The sequence below is a fragment of the Coturnix japonica genome, chromosome 27 (genome assembly GCF_001577835.2).
Source record: "Coturnix japonica isolate 7356 chromosome 27, Coturnix japonica 2.1, whole genome shotgun sequence".
NCBI classification, from domain to species: domain Eukaryota; kingdom Metazoa; phylum Chordata; class Aves; order Galliformes; family Phasianidae; genus Coturnix; species Coturnix japonica.
Window position 1 is genome coordinate 841,524 of NC_029542.1, and position 21,736 is coordinate 863,259.

The window sequence follows — 21,736 nt, forward strand, 5'->3', positions numbered from 1 at the left end:
GCGGCCTTGTGTTGGAACAGAAACCCTTCCATGTGGCTGCTGGCTGCTCCCTCCATTAGCTTTGCAGCAGGTTGAGCTTTGGGCTGTGTTGGCAGCAGGTATAAACGGGCAGAGCTCTGACAAACAGACTCACCTCTGTCCCCCCTGCATCCACAAAGACACCCAAAGCCAATCGGTAGGGTTTGTTCCTGCATGGCTCGGCCTCACGACGGCTGCTTCCTCCCAGGTGCATTCATTCTTTTTGCTGAATGCCACAGAAATTGGCTGCTTTTCTCTATGACATGAGATCTGCTCTGAACTCCCCATCCTTCCCCTCCTTGTGGGTGTCCTCCTGCACTGCTGTCCCTTAGCAATGACAGAAACCTCACACTGCTTGACAGCCACATAAACACCAGCGGCCTGAAACGTGCTTTAAACAACCAACTTCTCCTTAAGCTGTTGAGTTATTTGTGCTAAAGGTGCTCGGACCCACCACGAGCCTTTTTCTTTCTGTTTTGTTAATGATAATCCAGGTGAGAGGGGTGATTTTTGGAGGCTGGGCTGGGTGCTGGTGGTGCCCGTGCAGCCCTAATGAGGTACAGGGCAGCGTTACCACACAGCTGCTTGGCCAGGAGTGGGGAGCAAAGTCCTGCCTGCTGTTAATGCTGCACGGCTGCACTTAACCCCATGGGCTCCAACACCCGGGGGGGGATGTGGGGTGCAGGGGTTCTTCTACACAGAGGGCAGGTGGCACTGCAAATAGACGCATGGCACATAACTCTGCTGCCTTTCTCTCCCTGCAGATGAGCAGCAGCAGCAGCAGCAGCCGGCTGAGCAGGGCCAGGAGGAGCGAGAGAGCCAGGAGAGCCTGCAGGATGAGCTGCCCCAGGAGCAGCAGGAGCCAGGTTGGTCTCCCTGGTGTGTCCAGCACCCGGCAGAGACCCCATGGAGGAGGCAGTGGTGACAGGGCTGGGCCGGGCCTCCGTCCCAACACAGAGCTGTTGGCTTCAGGCACGTCTGGTCCAACCCCGCCTGCGTGTCATGCAGGGCTGGGGCTTCTTGTGGGGCAGCTGCTGCCCCCAGTGTAACCCTGAGTGTGTTGGGTGTCTGTGCTCAGCGACCTCACTGTGCTGAACTGCAGCCGAGGGATAAGAGCAATGCAGGGATGGACGGGGCGCCCTGGGAGCTGCACCTGGGTTTCTTGTGCAGCCCCTGGTGCTCACACAGTGCTGGTATCTCTGTGCCCCCTGCTCACACACACGGCTCCCGTGTCCCTTTTTGCCCCCAGTGCCCTCCTTTGGTTGTGGGTGACGCTTTGTGGCCCCGAGCGGCAGCACCGAGCGCTTCTCCTGATCCTCCCGCTGAGGATGGTGGCCCTGCTCTGTGCACCCAGCGCTGCTTTCTGCTTTCTGGCCGTGCTGAGCTTTAACCCCACGCTCACAGCGGCTCCGCAGCCACGTCCCGTCACGCCGGCGCTGCCTGTGCTTCATTGCAGGAGCGGGGCCGGCTCCTGCTGCCGACACGCACCAGGGCAGCCAGGGCACCAGCGACTCGGAGGGGGAAGTGTTCAGCGATCCCATGGAGCAGATGGAGCACCAGCAGGTAACGTCCCCCGGGCTGTGCTGGGCCGTGATGGGGTCCCGGTACCCCCAACCCCCCCATCCATGCAGGCGCTGCCATCGGCTTCTCACCGCTTTCCTGGCAGCTGTGACCCCCCCTGAGCTCCCGGGGGGGGTTGGACGCGCATCCCGGCGCTCTGAGGTCGCTGTTCTCTCCGTGTCAGGCCGGGCGGCTGCTGGCGGAGCGGGGGCCGGTCCCAAAGAGCGGCCCGGCCGGGTGCGAGGCTGGGCGGGCGGAGCGGGGTGAAGGCAGAAGACGGGAGGGGAGCGGCGGTGCCGACCTGGCGGCCCGGGGCGCTGATGGAGGTGGGTGCAGCTCGGCTCCCGCTGCTCCCTGCCCGCCTGCGGTGTGTGTGTGCGGGCTGAGCGCCGGCACCGCCGGTGGTCGGCAGCCACCAACCCGCCCTGTTCATCCCCCGGCCCCCAGGCAGCTCGATGCTTCCCCTCCGGGACGGATCCCCGTTATTGTCCCGCTGTGCTGAATGCTGGACATCCTTCAGCTTCAGCGCCGTGCAGCCCCGCCAGCAGCAAACGCTCGGTGCCCCCGGATAATACGGGCGTGCCAGGGGGGGCCGGGGCTCTCCGTGGGGCCGGGGCTCTCCGTGGGGCTGGGGCTCTGTGGGGCCGGGGCTCTCCGTGGGGCCCGGCTCGGTGTCCCCGCAGGAGCCGGCCCAGGGTCGGTGCCCAGCAGGGACCCAGCGAGGGGCAGCCCTGGTGGCTGCTCCCGTCCTGCCGGGCATTGATGCTCTGCCGCCCCCCGCAGCCCACAACTCTCGGTTCCCCGCTGCTGTTCCTGCGAAGCTCCGGGGCTGCCTGACCTCGGGGGTTAACTTGTAACGAGGCCGATAAAAGCGGCTCTGGGGGCCGAGGAGCGGCCGAGCTTCTGCCGGCACCTGCCGGTCTGCGGGCGGCCGGGCTTATCGCGGCAGCGGGGCGGGTTTGGGGCCGAGACGTGGCGATCCTCCATCCAACAGCGCCGGGACACGCAGCCCCGCTGCTCCCAGTGCAGCGCCCACCCCGAGCCCACGGCCCGCTCCGCTCGTGGCTGAGCGCCGCCTCCCCTTGCTCCCGCAGAGCGGCTCGTTGAGGATGATGCGGGGAGCCCGGCCGAGCCCCGCGCCGCGGAGCAGCTGCCGCTACCGGAGCTGGACGCCCACGTGGCCGTTACCGTGCGGGCCCTGCAGGACGACATGAAGCGCGTGTTGGAGCGGCTGAGCGAGCTGGAGCTGCTCGCATCCACGCAGGTACGAGGCACCGCTCCCACGGGTGGGCAGCGCGGGGGGGGCCGGGGCGGGGCCGAATCGCGGCCCTCGAATCTGCCCGAGGAACGAGCGGGGAGCGCTGCCCCGAGATCCACGTTATCCCCGAAATCCACGTTATTCCCGAGATCCCCATGGCCCCGAGATCTACATCGTCCTGAGATCCCCATGGCCCCATATATCCCCATGGCCCCATATATCCCTATGGCCCCGAGATCCTCATTACCCCCTCGAGATCCCCATTGCCCCGAGATCCCCACTACCCTCGAGATCCACGTTATCTCCTCTATCCCCATCGCCCCCATATCCCCATGGCCCCGGGTGCTGAGCACATCGCATGACGGGGCTGCGGTGTCTGCCCGTGGTTCCTGGCTGTGCCCCACAACCGCTCCTGTTGCAGGACCCGGCTGGGGCGGATCCCGAAGAGCTGCTGGTGCAGGTGAGGGGCTGTAAGGCAGCGCCTGTACCGCCCTGCCCGGCCGTAGGGCGCTGCTGTGAGCCGGGCTGTGCCGCTGGTCGGGCCGGGGAGGGGAGGGGTCCCGCAGCGGGGCGGGGGAGGGGACGGGTGTGAGCGGCGCGTCCCGTCCGGTGCATCGTCGCTGACAGCAGCGGTGGGAGCCCGGCGGGACGGCGGCCACGAGCCGTGTTGTTGTGTGCCGCCCCCCACGCGTGTCCGTGCCCCGTCCAGGCCGAGTCCCCGTGGCCGCTCCCCGCGTCCCCGCACACGCTGCTGTTCCTCGTGGCGTGGCCGTTCGTCACGCAGTGGCTGCTGCGGCGCTGGCGGGGCAGGAAGAGGTGACGAGGTGACGAGGAGCCGCGGCCTCACGGGCCCCACGCAGCCGGTCCCGGTTCCCGGTTCGGCTCCTCCTGCACCACGAAGCACGAACCGCCGGCGGCTCCGGGCGGAACGGCCGCGGGGTGCGGGGGGGACCCGCGGGGACACGGACGGCAGCGGGGTCAGAGCGGGGTCAGCCCGACCCCATTAAAGTTGCCTTTTCAGTGCGGCTGTGGCTGTGTGCGCTGCAATGGGGGGGGGGGGGGCACCGAACCTTTGGCACCGGGCACCGAACGGGACCAACCACCTGTTGGACGGGCATGGCCCGCTGCCAGCCGCCCCCCGGCTCGGCTCGGTTCGGTTCGGCACGTGACCCCATCGTAGCGATGCATCGTTTGCAGCGGATCCCCCGGCCCCGGTGCGGTGTTGTCGATCCATGGTCGCCCCGCAGCCCCGTCCCGCCCCGCTCACACCGACCAGGTGCCGACGCGCCCATCCCCCAACGCAACAAAAAAGGGACGCGGCGCCTTTAAGGCGGGACTCGCTGCGCCCCGTTTGTTTACATCTCCCTCCGCGCGGCCTGAGCCGCATCACATCGTCACATCCATCACATCGCATCACACAGCGGCGGCTCCGCGATTCCTCCGCCCGGATCCCCCGTCCTTTCCCTCATTCCGTCCCGCTCTGCCCCCATCCCCCCCCGCTCCCTCTGTCCGCTCCATGCTCCGGTTCCGGTTCCGTCCATCCCCGCTCGGTGTCGCTCCGCGTCGCGGACTCTTTGGTCCGCCCCATTTCTGGGGGTCTCTTGTTGCTGAAGGTCGCACCCGCAGCTCCCCCCTCCGAGAGTGGTACGGCCCCGGCCCGCCCCCTTCCTGCTATTGGCTGAGAAGCGCGAGCGACGTTTCGCTCCGCCAATCGGATCTCGGCCGGCCGAACGGCGAGGGGGCGTGTCTGAGCGGTACGCCCCGCCCCTCGCGCACTCCGATTGGCCTCGGGGCGGGGCGCGCAGCGCGCCTGCGCGGGTCGCGCGCGGCTATATAAGGCGGCGGAGCGGGTGGGGAGCGGCAGTCGGGAGGCGGCGGCGGCGGGTCGCGGTGGCGGCGCGGGGCGGGGGGAGGGCAGAGCAGGGCGGGAGCGGAGCGGAGGGAGGAGGAGAAGGAGGCGGCGGCGCGTGCCATGCGCGCGGGGGGGGCGGGCCCGGCGGCGTTAACCCCTGTCTGGCCGTGACCCCGCGGCACGGGGCGGCGGGCGGCTCCGATGTAGCGTCCGTCCGAGCGGCAGCGGAGCGCGCAGCCATGGCCGACGCCGAGCGCGCCCCGGAGGCGGCGCCCGCGGATCCCGAGCGGGGCGAAGCGCAGCCGGACGGGGACGGGGACGGCGGGCGGCTGCAGCACCGACAGGACGCGGCGGAGGCGGCGGGGGACGCGGGGGACCACGAGGCGCGGCCGGCGGAGGGCGGCGAGGGGCAGCCCGGGCTCAGGCCGCGGTACCGCGCCGCCGTGGGGCGCGCCCAGGAGTGGCCCGCCAAGAAGAAGCACCGGCGGCGGCCGTCGAAGAACAAGCGGCGCTGGAAGCCCTACTCGAAACTGAGCTGGGAGGAGAAGCAGCAGTTCGACGAGCGGCAGAGTCTGCGCGCGTCCAGGCTCCGCGCGGAGATGTTCGCCAAGGGGCAGCCCGTGGCCCCGTACAACACCACGCAGTTCCTGATGGAGGACCACGACCAGGAGGAGCCCGACCTGAAAACCGGGCTGTACCCGCGGCGAAACGCCGCCAAATCGGACGATACGAGCGAGGAGGATTTCCTGGAGGAGGCGGCCGAGGAGGACGGCGGCAGCGACGGGATGGGGGGCGACGGCAGCGAGTTCCTGCAGAGGGACTTCTCGGAGACGTACGAGCGGTACCACGTGGAGAGTCTGCAGAACATGAGCAAGCAGGAGCTGGTGAAGGAGTACCTGGAGCTGGAGAAGTGCCTCTCCCGCATGGAGGACGAGAACAACCGCCTGCGGATGGAGAGCAAGAAACACGGCGAGGCGGCGGAGGCGGCGCGGCTGCTGGAGCTGGAGGTGGATCGACTGCGGGCAGAGAACCTGCAGCTGCTGCGGGAGAGGGACGTGCGAGCGGCGGAGGCGGCTCCGGAGTGAGCGACCCTCGGAGCGGAGCTGCGGGACGCGGCGCTCAGCTCAGCCCTCCCCCTTTGGAGGCGGGTGGGGAGGGGTCGCTGTCAACGTGAACTCATGATGATGCTTTTCTTTCCCTTTCCCCTCCTCCCCGTGTGTGTGTGTGTGTGTGTAAAAACCAAAAAGGAGAAAAAAAGAAGAAGAAAAAAAAAAGGAAAAAAAAGTGTAAATTGGCCAAAACTGACTATAAAAAAATAAATAATAATAAATAATAGAGAGGTCTAATAAATTTAATGACTTGTAACTGGAACAGCTTCGGTCTGGTTTATGGGGGATGCCCCGAGTTTCCTCCCACCTGGGGACGCAGCTCGGATGGTTTCGGTGCGTTCTGTGCTCCGTGCACCGGGACCCCTCGGTACCGGGGGGCAGCGCTCACACCTCCCTCAGGGCTTTGGAAGCCGCAGCGATTCGCTCATCTAAAGGCTCGACTCGTTTTCCTGCCTCCTCCTCCTCGGGGGCTCCCCATAAACGCTCCTAGTGCCAGAAATGGGGCTTTAAAAGTTCTTTTCCAGCGGAGGAGAGAGAGAAGTTGTGGTGTCAGCAGCGCTGGGAAAGGGGGGGGGGTGAAGGGGAGGGGGCTGTACCTGAGGGGGGGGGACAGGACGGGGAGCTGAGGGGGGGATGGGGACGGCGAAGGGGCTGAGCCGCTGTTGTGTAACCGAGGGCAGGATGGGCGCGATGGAACAGCTCGCAGAGGAGGCAGCTCCGCACCTACGGGGGCAGGTTTATTTCATAACGAACGTCAGCCCCGGGGAAAAGGGAAGATGCCGTGGGGCTCCATGGGCTGCTATGGGGCTGCTATGGGGCTGCTATGGGGCTTATAGGGCTGCTATGGGGCTGCTATGGGGCTGCAGGCAGATCCCAGCACAGCTCGGCCAAACAATCGTAGTGTTGGAGCGGAGCTGCCCCGCAGTGTCTCCCTTTCTTTCCCTTCCCTCTGCCATGACAGCGGCAGCGCTGGGCCGGCTGCGGGGCTGTGCCGCATCTCCGTGCGTCGGAGCGGGCTGAGTTAATTGGGATCTCAGTCGTTAGGAGCGGGCTGCGTTAATTGGGATCTCACTCGTTAGCGGCCATCGCTCGGGGAGCAGCAGCAGCAGCAGCAGCAGCACAGCGGCCCGCAGAGGCTCCTGCTCCACCTGGAGCCCCGCAGCGCCGCACCGGGCGGACTCGGCTCCTCCCGGTACAACGGAGGGTCCGAGCACGGGCAGCACCGACAGCTCCGGGCACCTGGAGGGGGAGGAAGCAGACAAGGAAGCGGCGGGAGCAATGTAGCAGCCGGGCAGTTACTAAGTGATGGCAGCGCTCACACAGGCCGCCCTGCACCCGCTGACCCCAACGCGGTTACATTGAATTCATAGGAGCGGCCCTTCATTCCATTAACCCGCAATCACTGCAGCATCGGCACCGACTGACACTGACACTGACCCACCAACTCCCCGACCCTACTTCGATTGGACCAACTTCATTCCGCTTAATGAAGGAGCCTTAATGCACTAATTGCTCCTTAATCCACCTCCTGCACTCACACTCCGGGGGTCCGGGACGCCCCGCTCGGCCTCCAGCCGCTCCTACGGGCAGGAAGCAGCAGCTCAGCTCAGCTCAGCTCAGCTCGGCTCCTTCCAAACGCTGCTGCAAAAAGGGAAGGAGTCCATTGCAACTGCACGACAACGGCAGCACAAAGCGAAACCCGGAGCGGCTTTGGGACGGCCCCACTGGCTCCAGGGCCACCGATGCTTTACCCTTAGGACGCTCACTCACAGCTGCTCTATCACAACAGCACTGCGATGGAAGCAGGAGCCCCTTAGAAAGGAGCCTCTGTCCGTTCCTGCTCACTCCCCTTCGCTGTGAGCCCACCAACATCCCACCTCCAACAACCCACGTGGATGCACTAAGACACACTGAGCACCACGGAGCCTTTAGGGTTAGAAAAGACCTTTAAGACCCCCCCGAGTCCGACCCCACCCCACCTGCTGACACGGTGCCACATCCCCACGGCTCCCGTTCTATTTCCTAACATCCAACCTGCTCCTCCCCTATGCAACACAATCCCATCCCCCTCATCCCATCGCTGTTACCTGGAGCAGAGGCCAACCCCCTCCTCCCCGCCTCCTTTCAGGGCACTGCAGAGAGCAATAAGGCCCCTGAGCTCCTCACTGACCCATCCCTGCTCCCCTCTGTGCTCACACCTCTCACAGCTCCATTCTGCAATACTCCAAGGCCTCGGTTCCTTCCTTGTGAGGGGCCCAGAGCTGAACACAGCACTGAAATAAAGCTCCCAGCTCAGAAATGCAAAGCTCCAGAGTGCAGGAGCTAATAGAGCAACGCAGGCATTCGTCAGCAAACCTGTTTCATCAGGACATTTTCTTCAACAGCAAGTTGTATAAATGGAAAACAGCCCCATTTGCAACTGGCAGGTCCCACGTTTGACAGCAGGGCCCACACCCAGCCCCCCCAGTCGTGCTGTTTTACACCTGAACCAATTCCAACGCTGTTATTCCCCCAATTGGCCCCAGGTCGGGGCTCTGTGCTGCACAATGAGCTCCGGGCTCCCCCATGGCCGGGTGGGGCTTTTGTGTCGGGGTCTGGGGGGGGGGGTAGGTCCGTGTTGGCTGTGGGGGGTTCAGCAGTTCAGGGACCCGTGACCCCGAGATGAGTGAAGCTGAGGGGGATGTTCTCAGGGGGTTACGGTCACACCTGGGGATGTTCTCAGGGTGTCACACCTGGGGCTCGTTTCTGGGGGTGCATTAAGTCCTGGCAGTGTCACCGTGTTCCTTTCCATGTTTCTAAACCAAAACGTCACTTTCACCACAAAAATGCGCCGTTTCCCCCCACTCTGCGCCCGCCGGGGTCACTCAGCTCCCGCTGCTCCCCCGGCTCGGCCCCATCTCGCAGTTTTTGCCCCAATCTCTGCAATCCCCCCCCGTCCCCATTGAGGCCCAACACCGGCCGCTCCGCCTCGTTCCCTTCACTTCGGCCTCCCCGGGGCCCTCCCCGCCCCGCAGCCCCGCACTCCTGAGAGGAACGGCCGCACCGCGCGGGCTCCGCCGCTCTCCTCGGGACTCGACACCGGAGGGAGCCGCTCCCCCGCGCTCCCGGTTCGGTTCGGTCCCATCGCAGCTCCCGGCCGCTCACCGGCCCCGTAGTGACGGGCAGCGAGGCCGGGCGCGAGCCCCCACACACACAAAATGGCGGCCGAGCCCTCACACCGCCCGCTCGTCCGCCATTGCCGCCGCCTCGTCCCGCTCGCCTTCCAACCAATCGGGCGCCGCCGTACTGCTGCCGGATATGGCGGCGGAGCCAATAGGAGGGAGAGGTGTAGAGGAAGGGGAAGGGTTGCGCTTCCGCCGCGAGGGTTTATGGGAGCTGTAGTCCTGCGCTGCGGCCGGCGTGAGAGGGCTGCAGCTCTGCGGACTTACTGTCCCATGATGCCTTGCGGCCCACCTGTGCGACTCTGCGCCTGCGCGCTGTGGGTTTCCATGGCGACGGGTGCGGGATCTGCGGCCTGCTCTGGGCCTACCGGGCGCTGTTCGCTCCGCGCTGGGCCCGTGTCCGTATCCCTGCCCCCATCCCCAGCTCCAAGTCAAGTCCTCCCAGTCTCCAGCTCCCAGACCACACTTACTGACTATTCCCACTTCCCAGTTGTTTTTACCCCCCCTTTCAAAGCCCCCTGTGCCCCATTCCCACTGGAACCCAATGGTTCCCTTTGCCATTTCCCAGCTCCCAGTTCACATCTCCCAGCACCAAGTTCTCTATTCACTCTAATCACGTTCCTTAGTTCCCAGCTCAGTCCTTTGTTCTGAGCTCCCAGTTCCTAGATCCAAGTTCCCATTTACCATCTCTTCCCAATCCCTCGCTCCCAGCTCCCAGTTCCCACCCCACAGTTCCCAGAACCAACCACCTGCTCCAGCCCCCACTTCTCAGATCCCAGTTCCAAGCTCCCAGTTCCCAGCCCTAAGCAACCAGTTAACACTTATCCCCAGGTCCTGCTTGGTGTCCCCAAAGTGTTCCTGTCCCCAGGTCCCTCAGTGCCTCCTGTGTCACCCATGCCCCATCTGCACCCCCAGGTCCCCTGAATCCCCCCAACATCCCCCTATGTCACCCCATGTCCCATACGTACTCCACGTCTCCCTGCATGTCCCAGGGTCACCCACCTGTCTCTGGGTCCTCCCAGGTCCCCGTGGTTTCAATGTGTCCCCATTCCCAGTGTCCTCAGGTCTCCCATCTCCCCCCCGTGTGCTCTGTGACCCTCATGTTGCTCACATACCTCCCTTGTTCACTGTGTCCTCAATGTCCCCCACGTATCCCCCATGTCCCCCATGTCTCCCCACATGGCCTTGTCCCCTGTGTCTTCCATGTACCCTACATCCCTGCACATCCTTCTCATGTTCCATGTCTCCTCCATGTCCCCTGTGTCCCCCTATATGCTGTCCACGTCCCCTGTATTCCTGCAGTTCCCACATGTCCGTATGTCCTCCCTGTCCCCAGTGCTCCTCAGATGTCCCATGTCCCCTCCATGTGGCACTGCCCCCCAGTTCTGGGTGCTGCCCCAAGCTGGGTGGCTCTGTTGTGTGGCAATGTGGCTGTGGGGCCATGAGGACAGATGGAGGCCCCTGTGGGACCTAGAGTGATGGAGACCTGAGCAGGGCAGCACAGCAATGGGCACTGTGAGCAGGCTGAGTGCTGCAGAGGTGTTTCTGTAGGTCCTACAAATAAACAGGTACCTTCTCTTTAAATCCACCTAACATCCAGCAGAAAGGAGGAACCCTGAAGGGGGGGGGGACAGGGACATGGGAGTGGGGGTGAAACAAGAGACTTAGGAAGAAGATTTGGGATTACATACCCAGACCCAGGACCCCACCAAAGCTCCCTGGGCATCCAAACCCCACAGCAGGCATTTCTGCAGCTCCTTGGGGCTCATCCTGCACTCAGCTCTTAAAAGCTTTGGGTTTTATTGGGGTTCAGATGAAAAAGTGGTGGTGTAGGGCACCTCCAGCCCCTGGGGAGTTAAGGTGTTTGTGGGGGGGATGGGGGTGTGATCAGTTTCACCAAAGAGCTTTTTTTTTCCAGAGCATTTTGTTTTTATTTTGCTGGGATGAGCACAAAGACAACGCTGACAGCCAGCAGCTGTGGGTTCTGATTGTGCCCTCGGGTGCTGCACAGACCCCATTCCCTGTGCTGTGCAGCACCTGACAGCCTCACTCTACCCAATTGTTTCCCTTTCCACCCCATGCTGAGATGCAGGAGGTGCATCACAGCACAGTCTAAACCCCTAAATCCTCCTGAACAGCACCAAACCCTACAGTGAGGATGCTGTAAGGAATAAGGCACCCAGCTGGGGGTCTCCACCGCCCCTCACCCACTGCAGCAGCTCTGGCATCATCCCCCACACGTCCTACATGTCCCCGTTGCGCCGTGCTGTGTCCCAGCAGGGTCGATATTGCAGCGGGGAGCGGTGAGGTCGTGTCACCATCCCCAGGCCGTGGGCTGTGTGAGAGCGTGGACACTGCGGCCCTGTCACCCTGCTGGGAATATTGTCCCCGTGGACTTTGAGCACTTTGGGAGTGGCTGGCAGAGCCCCATATCGCTTCTACCCCAACTGCACCAGTGAGAAGCAGAGCAGTGCCACGACCCCACGGGGGCACCACAGGTAATGGGGTGATGTCCCCTGCGCTGCAGGGAGGCTGTGATATGGGGCTGCCCAAAGGGTGGGACCCTCTGCAGTGCCCCGGCCCATCCCCACGTCTGGAGGCAGCTGAGTGGGAAATCATTGTGTCGTTCTGATTTCAAAGCAGGGGAAAGCAAGGCACGGTGTTTTCAGAGCAGCTGTGCAGCCTGCAGATCCCTTGGTCCTGGGGGGAAGAGGCTGGAAAACTCCATTTTTGCTTCAAAGCAGCAGAGCTCAGAAGCAGGGTGTGGTTTTGCAATGGTCTGTTCCAATTCATCCCAGCTCACCTGAGGACATCAGAGTGATCACAGCCTGGGATGGGCATGAGGACAGCAATGGATCTGATGGGATACTGACTGCAAACGGAGCTGAGGGAGCAGGTGTGGGTACTTAGGGCCATTGTGGGAACACACCTGTGGGTGGGGATGAGGTGATGCCCTGTAGGATTTAGGTCCTGTGGGTCTCTGGGGTGGGGTATTGGCTGGTGTGAGGCTGGGGGCATTGCTGTGTGGTGAGGTGTGAGCTCTCTGCAGAGCTCTGGGTGGCTTTAGTTGGGGTTTTGCTGGCTGGAATCTGGGTCCAAAGCCCTGAGTGGTGCCCAGTGGGGCATTTGGGATTGCAGTGCTGGGGCTGCTTTGGTGGTGAGCTGCCAGGCAGCTCAGTGTTGATGCTGGTGGTTGTTTCTCCCCCAAGTACGGAAATGCTCTGGGAAGGAAGGGGAGGGCTGTTCCCTGCAGGAGCGATGCTCCAGCTGTGCCTGGAGCCCGGCTGGCGCTTTGCCCTGAGATCTTCCCATCTAGGCTGTGTGGCTGCAGTGATCCCCAGTGCCAACTCCAGCATCACCCTTCCTTCCCAGCTCACTCGTGACTCTGGTGGCTCAGCAGTGACCCGGCAGGACTGGAAGGACTGGGGGCCTGTGCTGGTGGTCTGGGACACAACAGGACCAGGTGGCGACAGGTCAGCACTGAGGGTCTGGGTTTGGGTGCCACTGTGCAGCATATGGGGTGTCTGTGCTCTGGTCTACCCCCTCATTATGGGCAGGCTTGAGGAGGGGACTTGCCTAAGGAAGCAGCTCCTCTGCCCTAGAAAAGCAGCTTTTCCTGGGGATTTCCTGGCTGCTGCAAGCTGGAGCACATAAGAGGCTATTGCTTCTCGCCTAAGGCAATGGGGGTCCTAGAAAGAGACTGTTCCCATTTGAGGGAGAAGGGGTTGCTGCTTTAAAACTGCTTCCTACCTCTGCAGATAGCAGCTCAGAGTCTTCCTGATGTCTCTCCTAGTGAAGGTGCAGGGCCCTGCAGGACATATCACTGGGGCTGTGTGGGGCTCTCCCCATGTGTTCAGCCTTGCTTTTTCACCACGCAGATCCCAAGGAGCAGACAGAGGGGTGCCCCTGCCTCACCCCCATATTAACACTGCATCCAGCATCTGTCCTGACTGTGTTAGCGCCTTGACAGTGGCACCGTGATGTCTCAAGCAGAAGGTACGTGCTGTCCTCGGTCTGCCCTCCCACAGCTGCAGTGTTGTGTCCCCAGCACGGGGCTCACCCCCACATCAGCACTTGTTTCCTGTTCTGTTCAGTGCTTTGGCTGTGGCCCTACAGCCCTTCTGATCACCCCCTCTGTTCCCATCTGCAGGTGAGGAGGATTTTGAATGCTGTGATGTTGTCATTAACAGCCAGGATAAGGTTTCGGATGTGTACATACAGCTGGAGAAGCTCGGAGAGTAAGTAGGGTCCTATAATCCCCACCAGCTCCAAGCTGTAGGGTCTGCCTGTGGGCGGGACGAGAGGTGGCAGTGATGGGGATGTCTCCTTCATCCCTCCTGCTTGCTCTGTTCCAGGGGCAAGTTTGGGACAGTGTATCGGCTGCAGGAGAAAACCACAGGCAAGATCCGAGCTGGGAAGTTCTTCCGGACACGGACGGCCAAGGAGAAGCAGGCAGCTCGTGCTGAGGTGGAGCTGATGAACCTGCTGCATCACCCGCGCCTCGTGCAGTGCCTCGCTGCCTTCCAGGGCCCCACGGAGCTGGTGATGGTCATGGAGTAGTGAGTGTGGGGATGGTGCTGGGGTGGTCCCTGGGATGGTAACATGGAGTGCAGGGTGGTTTGGGAACCTGCAGGCCCCTGTGTGGTTCCCAGCATCCTGCCTGTACCTGCAGTGTGGCTGGTGGGGAACTCTTTGAGCGCATTGTGGATGATGACTTCGAGCACACAGAGCCCAGCAGCACCCAGTACATGCGGCAGATCCTGGAGGGGCTGCAGTACATGCACGGCCAGGCTGTTGTACACCTTGACCTCAAACCTGAGAACATTGTCTGCGTCAGCCCAGGCAGCCACTGGCTCAAGATCATTGACTTTGGCCTGGCGCGGAAGTTGGGTGAGTTGGAGGGTGGTGGTGACAACAGGAGCTCTATAGAGCTCTGTTGCAGCTGGGTGCAGAGGCACTTGCTGGGTTCAGCTGGGCTGTCCTGGGGCTGCCTGCCCATGGGCTCCATCTCATCTGCAGCTCCGGACACCCCTGTGAAGGTGCTGCATGGAACCCCTGAGTTCATGGCTCCAGAAGTGGTCTCCTTTGAGCCTGTGGGGTTTGCTACAGACATGTGGAGTGTTGGTGTCATCTGCTATATCCTGTGAGTGGACCCCTGGGGACAGCAGTTGCTTGGGAAGGGGCTGAGCTGTCCCTGAAGTCTTCTGTCCTCTCTTCAGGCTGAGTGGGGAGTCCCCCTTCCAGGGAGACAATGACATGGAGACACTGAGCAATATCACAGCTGCCCAGTGGGAATTTGAGGAGGAGATATTCTCAGACATCTCCCAGCAGGCCAAGGACTTCATCAGCCAACTGCTGCAGAAGGATCCACGGTAAGATCCAGGTGTGGGGCGAGTCCCCATGGTTAGAGCTGGATTTGGGGTGTGAGGAGGATGAACGGAGCAGATACTCAAGCCCAGGGATGAGCAGGGGAAGGTGCAAGGCCTTTTGAGCTGAACACACAGGGTGGTGCCCAGAACTACTCCCTGGAGCTGCATCAAGGGCCAGAGGGCAGTTCCCAATCTGTCTCCATCCCCAGCTGCCGGCTTTCCAGCCCAGGGGCTCTCCAGCACCCCTGGCTACAGCAGCCCCTGCCCAGAAGCATGAAGGCACTGCCAAAGGAGCGGATCAAGCAGTTCCTGACCCGTCGGAAGTGGCAGGTGTGTGGGGCAGGCTGTGCCTGGGGGATGGTGGGGGGCATGAAGGCTCCAGTGAACTTCAGTGCTCTTTTCCTTTTCTCCAGAAAACAGGCAAAGCCCTGCTGGCCATCAACAGGCTCACGCTGCTGTCCCAGAGCCAGGACAGGAGAGCATCAGAGACTCAGGATGAGGAAGGTGATGGTGCTGAACTGTTAACCCATAAACCCAGGTTCTCTCTGCTATGCCACCCTCGCTGCCTTTTGCTCCTGTCAGTTTCCCCCACCTCTGCTCTGGCTGCACTGTATTGCTGAACATACTGGGTATGTCCCCAGTGCAGAGCTTGTGCTCTGGACCAGCCTCAGTGCCCCAAAGCTGCCTCATGCCTTCAACCTTATGGGCCAGCTCTGCTGTGGGCTTAGAGCAGGGGCATCCTGTGCTACAACACCAGGACCTGCACATGATCCTGATCTTAGGGATCAGCTCCTGCTCCCTACAAGTGTCACGCAGGTTTCTCCAGCAGCAGAATAGGGTTGCATGCAGCTGGCTTCTCATTGCTCTCTGTCCATCTGTCTACAGACTCATGTTGCAGCGCAGAGGAGGACCAAGCCTGTGGGGCTCTGCCCCAGAGAGATCCCAGCTCCTCAGAGCCTCCCACAGGAGAAGAGGGCAATGGCAGTATGAAGGCTGCAGGCAAGGCTTAACACAGCCCTGCTGTGCTGCCCTGAGCCACAGAGGAGCTGGTGAAGGGAAAGAAGAGTCACCAGGACAAAGTCTTCTCCAGGCCTGCAGTTTGTACCATGAACTCCCCAGCCTGTGGTAGGTGTCCCTGTGCTGGTGCGGGGACAGGTCTCTTGTCCCAGCAAAGAACTGGTGCTCCTGTCTGCATGGCTGCCTGGACTGGAGCTGCAGCCTGGATCTTCTTGCTGTGTGTGTATTTTGTGAGCCCAATAAAGCACTGAGGTCTCTTGCTCCCTGTGCTGCTCCTTCCTCCCCAGATCACGGGGTGGGGGGAGAGAGCTGTGCAAAGCTGTTCCAACCCTTTGTGTGCTGGTACCACTCTCATCACCCAGTGCTACCACAGCCTCAGGAAGGAGGCTGGCTCTGTGCACTGGGGCCAGGTCTGAATGGGAATGGATTTAGCAGGGATGGCTTTAGCAGCATCTCTGAAGTCCACCCTCAGGAAGCATCTTCCCTCTGAGGGTGGGGTAGCACTGTGCCCTGGCTCTGTCCTCATGGCGCTCTCACTTCAGGTATGTATACAAATGGAGAAGATCCCTTGCTCCCTCTCTTTTCTAGGCTGAACAGCCACAGATCTCTCAGCCTTTCCTCTGAGTTGCTTCAGACCCTTTGAGTCCCTTGCTGGACTCAGACTTGCTGAGGATGCTCTGTGTCCCATCATCCAGATTGCTAACAATGATGCTGAGCAAGTCTGGCCCCAGCACTGATTCCTGGAGTGCACTGCTAGTTACTAACCTCCAACTAAACCTGGCACTGCTGCTGTCTATCCTCTGGGCTCTGCTATTCAGGCTGCTTTCAATCCAGCTCATATCTCCTATCCAGGCCACACAACAACAGCTTGTTTATGTGCCCTATAGAGCAGTGTTGAAGGCTTGACTGAAGTCTACCAAACCAGCAACATCCAATCTCAACAATTCTTACCAATGTAATCTAAAAACCTCCTGGATTGTTTAGGTTCTGCTGCACTGTTCCTCCGTGGGGTCCCATGAAGGACCACGGACTGAGAATGTGATGCTGCTGCCACCTGCCTGTAGAGGGCCTTGTCTGCTTGTCCTTGCAGCTCAGGTGGAGCAGGAGCCCATCACAACATCCAGCCTCTCTTTAACCCTAAGCTGTGAACTCCTGGTTTCTCCTCCTCCATTCCCAAACAGCACTTTTTGCATTTCAGCTGCTCCCTTATGTGGAAGAGAAGCAATCCAACCTCACCTTTCTGTCTTGTTATTCTTAGAGAGCCTACATCGCTCTGTTGTAATGCTCCAGCTGTGGGACCCATCTCCCCTGCCCTCTGTGATCCCAACAAGTAAGCACATCTCTAACATACCATGTTTATTCCATGTGCAGTAGTGTGGGGGCACCTCAGGCTCCCCAGCACACTGAGCTTCTTTAAGAGGTTTGTGGGCATTTCCTTGTGCTTACGTAAGTGCTGAAAGTGAACCTGCCGAAGCTTCACATTGTTGACTTTGTGGTTCCCTCCCAGTCACAGCATCTCATGGCCTTTGTTCAGTAATTCTTTCTATTGCTCTCTCCTAGTTTAAAGCTTGTCTTATGCATTCAGCCACCCCTGGAGGTTCTGGTCTCCTAGTTTTTGTGCTAACTCTGTAACCAACAGGGACTGAGGGGGCTCAGAAACAGCACCGTGACCTCAAACCTCACCCTCGGGTGGCAGGTTGGGTAGTGACCAGGATTTGGAAGCAACAGGCTGGATATCTCCTTGTCTCTTTGTTCTCCTGGTGGTGCTGAGCAGGCTCTGGTGAATAGCTGGCTGCTGCTCTCCTCCTCTGTCCCAGTGAACCCATCTCTCCTGTTCATTTCAGCTTGCAGAGGTGCCCTGGTCTGTACGGTGCAGCTCTGTGTGCACTGTTGTAGTGAGGCTGTGCCAAGTAAAGCTCGAGGCACGCCTGTACCCTTCCTCTCTTCCTCCGCCCACTGTGTCTCCTCAGGCTTTTCCTGCTGTGTGCTCCTTGAAGCTGGAGGCGAGGCCAAGAGGGATGAAGAGGCAAGCATTACTTTTATCAAAGAGAACCGAATCCTCTTGCTCCCAACTACTGCAGGGATGCGTGTGTCTGGGGGCTCTGACAGGGCATGCTCATGTGACACAGATGGAAGGGAAACCAGCACTCAGAACTGCTGCAGAATGGGCAGCAGAGAGCCTGCTTTCAGACAGTGCACAGTTCCCTGTAGTCACTGTGGCAGAATTTGTCACGCTGCAGCAGCCCCCAGAAAGGTGAAACGAGCTCAGGTGTCTGCAGACCCTTGTTTGCAGGATTTCATAGCACTTAGCTGCTCTTGAACTAATAGGAAAGGATGCTGTGACCTTCCTGTTTTGCTATCGTGGTGCGGACCCTCTCGATGAAATGGTCTTATCAGCAAACAGGCCCAGCTCATGTTTTTGTGGCAAGAGCCTGTTCCTGTTAATAATATCAATTCCTGACAGCTGCTTCTGTGTACATTTGCCCATGGGAAGCCAGCGAGAAGGAAACTACTGTGGTTTTGCAGGGTTCAAGCACACTCTGCCCAAGATTTGGCTCCCTCTTTCCCTTGTAAACAATAGATGTACTGCAGGAAAGGGAATCCAGATGGATTTAGGAGCTGACACAGACCTACATTCAGAGCACAGGGCAAACCTTTTGGCGAGCACCCCCTTCCAAATCCTCTTTTGGTGATGCCATTATTGCTGCTTTGTATGCTGCAGGTCATCCCCAGCAAGAATTCCAAATATGGCTCTTCAAAGACTGTATCAGGCAACTCCTGACAGAGTTCATCTACTTGCTGTCTTTTTCCATAAGTGACATTTTCAGCAGCAGAAGTGAACTCACTGCTATGCAGAACCTGGTAAGAATCTGTGACAGCCACACTCCTGATGAAGGGTTCTGGCTGAATTCACAAGTCATTCTGGTTTTGAGGTGGAGGAGAAGCTCCCAGAAACGTATAAACAATCATTCTGTATTCTGTCTGTGGTATTTATCTTCCATTCCCAGAGAAACAGAGGCACTGAAGAACCCTTTTCTCCTCCATTACTCCTCCAAGTGCTTTTCTTGATGCTCGCATACATCATATCCTAATTTCCACCCATTAGTATCATCTGTTCTGTGTTTTCTTCATTACGCAGACTCTGGCTGATCTAAACTCACACACATCCCTTGGGAACCAAGCAGAATGCCTTCAAGCTGTGGATGATAAGCAAACACCAACTTACATATAATCAATCCCTTGATGAGCTATTTACCATGTGACATTACCAAAATATTTCTCATTGGGAACTATGTTTATCTCAGTCTGTTTTTCAAACTACCCACAGCCCTGAAAATTCACATCCTGGTGTTCAGATACGAGCTTTCTCTCTATCATCTTGCCTTTTGCTTCAGGATTGCCTGTACTTGACGCTGCAAACATTAATTTACTTATAGAAGCTGATTTATCTACAGAAGCCTGTGTCCTCCAGCATACATTTCTTCCCCTTCCACTGCTTCCCATGGCTTAACACAGAACAATGAGCGCTTGTCAGGGAAAGCAATAGAATAAATGAAGAGAAGAGTTATACCTGGAACTCATTACAGCCACTGAGAAATTCAGCAGCACTGAAAATAGAAATCCAATCTCAGCTCTTGCGAGGAAAGGAATTAATAAGTGATCCTTCAGTGGAGACTGACTCCCTCTGGTTTATCTTCGCTTCAGCCACACCACTTCAGGGTACCAACACCAATCACTGGATGCCTCCCAGCAAGGTGGGAGAGTGGTGCAGCTGGAGAACCTCCGTAAGTGCTGCTCTTCCTTATCCTTGGGTTCAGCTCCTCGGAGGTTTGCAAGGAATGGTCAGCTGCTTGAATACCCTCGAGGTTCTGGGTCTGTACTGAGCATCAAAGCTCATGTTTACTTTGGGTTGCAGAATCCAGGCATAAGAATGCTCATTCAGACCAACAAACATCCCTTGGGCATCAAGGAATACAGTGATATTTCTTTGTGGAATCTCTCCGTCCTGCAGACTCAGGGCGAGGGGAACCTGGAAATGTGATCTGTGATTTCCTCTCTGGGTCTTTTGCTGTGAGCTGAACTGAATTAAGAAAACAAATCTAAGCCTGAGGTGAACCTCAGTGGAAAAAAATAGTGCTGGGCAAACACTGCACGTCTTCTGAATACATCACTTCCAGAATGCTCTTTTAAGGCCTGTTATACCAGGAAGTGCACAGCTACCAACACACAGGGAGCGTCAGATAAAAGCCTCCACGTATCACTAATAAAACACCACAGCAGCGGTGGGAAGGCAGAATGTCAGACCTCAGGTACAACGGCGCTTCAATAGTGACAGAAACTGTAAGTAATAAGGGAAGTGGTGATGAAAAGAACATCAGTAATACCTGAATCGCTATGTAATACGCCCAGATGGGCCTTGCTATGTGTCATGATTGCGAATAGCCCCATTCTTACCTCGCTGTATTACTTTATCAAGTTAAGCTCTACACAAACAGATCTCCACCTCCCCACACGCCAACATGGCGGCCCTCAGGTGACACAAGACCACGAGCCTCGGCCCCACTCCACGCTCTCAATGTGATTGGCCAGCTCCGGAGTGATTCAACCAATCAACAACCTCATGCCTCCCGCCACCACCGGAATCCGCGGCTCTGAGGCCTTATTGGCTGAGGGGCAGCCAATAGGTGCCGGTCCCCACCGAGGCTCCGCCTTCTCGGATCCTGTCAGCGCCCGCCGCCATTTTGTCCCAGGCCCCGTCGCTCGACGCCTCCGCCTTTACTCCCGCTGGGATCCGCTTCTCGCGGGGCTCCATCCCGGGCTGGTCCCGCTGAGCCCTCGGTGAGGGTGGGAAGCGTCATCCGAAGGCACAGCGGTGAAGCTGAGCCCGGTGTTGGGGCATGGGGCCTTCCTGCAGGCCGCAGTGCTGCGCTGTCTCAGTCCCGAGTGGATGCTGCTGAGGCTGCACTGCTTGGCGGGGCCGACGGAGGGCAGCAGGCCGCTGCTTCTCCGAGCAGCCGGCAGAGCCACTGCTGCTGCTCCGTGCTGAGCTGAGCCGCACGACTGGGCTTCCTGGTACCTGGTTCCAGAGCCAGGGCCGCCGGACGGAGCTGTGCCAGGAACTGGGACCACGGGCCTCAGCTCTGCCCCACCTGGTGGTTGAAGCTCTCAGCTTAACCCTGTGTCACCTCCCTGCTCGGCCCTGGTCACCACGATGCTCTGCTGGCACTTGGCCTTGACGTGGGGCATCCCTCAGGGGGTGGCACTTCCTTGTTGTTGGGTGTACTCTGCAGCCAGGGGGACCCTCTGGCTCTTTGGGACCCAGCTTTTTCCATGCTGGGTCTCTTGCACAGGCAGATCCTGCCCTCACTCTGTACCCCAGCTGGGATTGAGGCGGGCAGATCTGTTCAAACAGGGTCTTAGGGAATTGCACACAAAATATGTAGTGAAATGATGAAATATGTAACGAAACTAAGATATTTAAACTGCAAAGTCAAGTTCTGGAATGTCAGAATGTACCATAATGTGGGTGACCCCAATTTCTGTGTGTCTCTGAGCTGCCTGTGGCTCCTCTCAGGCCTCCTGAGGCACAGAGAATGGTGCTTAGTGTGAGGAGGGTACAGCAGTGCATCAGGGTCAGGATCCTGCGGCTGCTGCCTCCTGCCAGCCTGACCCTGGACACATCACACATCCCCGTGTGGGATCTGGGGTTTGCAGAGGGTGGGAATGCTTTGAGGCCACGTGGTGAGGGTAACAAACCCGGCTTTGCTGCAGTGGTTGACACAACAGGTCTGGTGATTCTCCCGGCACACAGAGCTCTGGAGTGGCAGGTGGCTCGTCCCAACACCTCGGCAGGTGACCAGGAGCACTGTGCAGAGCAGGAGATGCTGCGACGCCCAGGCAGACACAGAGCCAGCATCGGAGCCTGGGCAGGTGAGTGGGGCTGTGCGGGGCTGCTGGGCCTTGGCACACATCAGGGGGTCCTGGGCTCTGTCCTTACATGGCCCTCAGCAGCTCTTTATCTCCATGTCTCTTATCTGGAATAATGTGCTCGTGTAATGGCAGCTTTTCAGAACTACATTTATTGATGCCAGTTGCAGCAGGAGCCATGAGGAGATGAATTGCTCCTTGCTCTGCCAGGGCTGTCAGGAAGCAGGAGCTGCATGTTAACGGGGTGAGAACAGCTGCCTCATCCTCTCCTGCATCCTCTACCGAGGGCAGCGGGTGGTTCCGTGCCGGTCACAGGGAGGTGTCCCTGCACAGAGCGCCCTGTCAGTGCTGCCAGCTGCTGGGGAGGCACCTCCAGAGCCGGGATGGGGCACTGGGCGGTGTCACAGCACATCTCTGATCCGCCAGCCTGCCATCCAGCCATGCTCCAGCCTGGAGTTGTGCCG

At 59.5% G+C, this 21,736-nt stretch overlaps 4 protein-coding genes across 8 annotated transcripts in view; 3 read left to right on the top strand and 1 right to left on the bottom strand.

Moving 5' to 3' along the window:
• Positions 1 to 3,861, top strand: part of ACBD4 (acyl-CoA binding domain containing 4) — a 5,973-nt gene extending 2,112 nt beyond the window's left edge. The window contains exons 4-9 of the mRNA XM_032449348.1: positions 758 to 884; positions 1,475 to 1,581; positions 1,763 to 1,904; positions 2,673 to 2,842; positions 3,258 to 3,296; positions 3,546 to 3,861. Of these exons, the coding sequence (XP_032305239.1) occupies positions 758 to 884; positions 1,475 to 1,581; positions 1,763 to 1,904; positions 2,673 to 2,842; positions 3,258 to 3,296; positions 3,546 to 3,656 (696 nt within the window). The 3' untranslated portion in view covers positions 3,657 to 3,861. The remainder of the gene's footprint in view (positions 1 to 757; positions 885 to 1,474; positions 1,582 to 1,762; positions 1,905 to 2,672; positions 2,843 to 3,257; positions 3,297 to 3,545) is intronic.
• An 884-nt stretch (positions 3,862 to 4,745) lies between these two features.
• HEXIM1 (HEXIM P-TEFb complex subunit 1) lies at positions 4,746 to 6,053 on the top strand. Its single transcript, XM_015885499.1, has one exon. It carries the CDS (start codon positions 4,928 to 4,930, stop codon positions 5,771 to 5,773), a length of 846 nt encoding a protein of 281 aa, XP_015740985.1. The 5' UTR covers positions 4,746 to 4,927; the 3' UTR covers positions 5,774 to 6,053.
• LOC107324990 (ras GTPase-activating protein 1-like) lies at positions 6,022 to 9,287 on the bottom strand. Its single transcript, XM_032449349.1, has 5 exons — positions 9,251 to 9,287; positions 8,942 to 9,147; positions 6,870 to 7,036; positions 6,394 to 6,520; positions 6,022 to 6,283 (listed from the first exon to the last, which is right to left on the bottom strand). Exons 1-5 carry the CDS (start codon positions 9,285 to 9,287, stop codon positions 6,182 to 6,184), a joined length of 639 nt encoding a protein of 212 aa, XP_032305240.1. The 3' UTR covers positions 6,022 to 6,181.
• A 1,906-nt stretch (positions 9,288 to 11,193) lies between these two features.
• Positions 11,194 to 15,605, top strand: LOC107325036 (myosin light chain kinase, smooth muscle-like). Of its 5 annotated transcripts, none has more exons than XM_032449377.1 (12): positions 11,194 to 11,456; positions 11,599 to 11,854; positions 12,331 to 12,431; positions 12,837 to 12,954; positions 13,109 to 13,196; positions 13,314 to 13,517; positions 13,631 to 13,848; positions 13,978 to 14,101; positions 14,178 to 14,330; positions 14,537 to 14,657; positions 14,741 to 14,831; positions 15,213 to 15,605. In XM_032449377.1, exons 4-12 carry the CDS (start codon positions 12,939 to 12,941, stop codon positions 15,335 to 15,337), a joined length of 1,140 nt encoding a protein of 379 aa, XP_032305268.1. In that variant the 5' UTR covers positions 11,194 to 11,456; positions 11,599 to 11,854; positions 12,331 to 12,431; positions 12,837 to 12,938; the 3' UTR covers positions 15,338 to 15,605. The 5 variants fall into 5 exon arrangements, with proteins under 5 accessions (XP_032305268.1, XP_015741001.1, XP_015741002.1 ...); XM_015885515.2 differs by having other exon boundaries at positions 11,602 to 11,856; XM_015885516.2 differs by having other exon boundaries at positions 11,757 to 11,856.
• Positions 15,606 to 21,736: the final 6,131 nt, after the last annotated feature.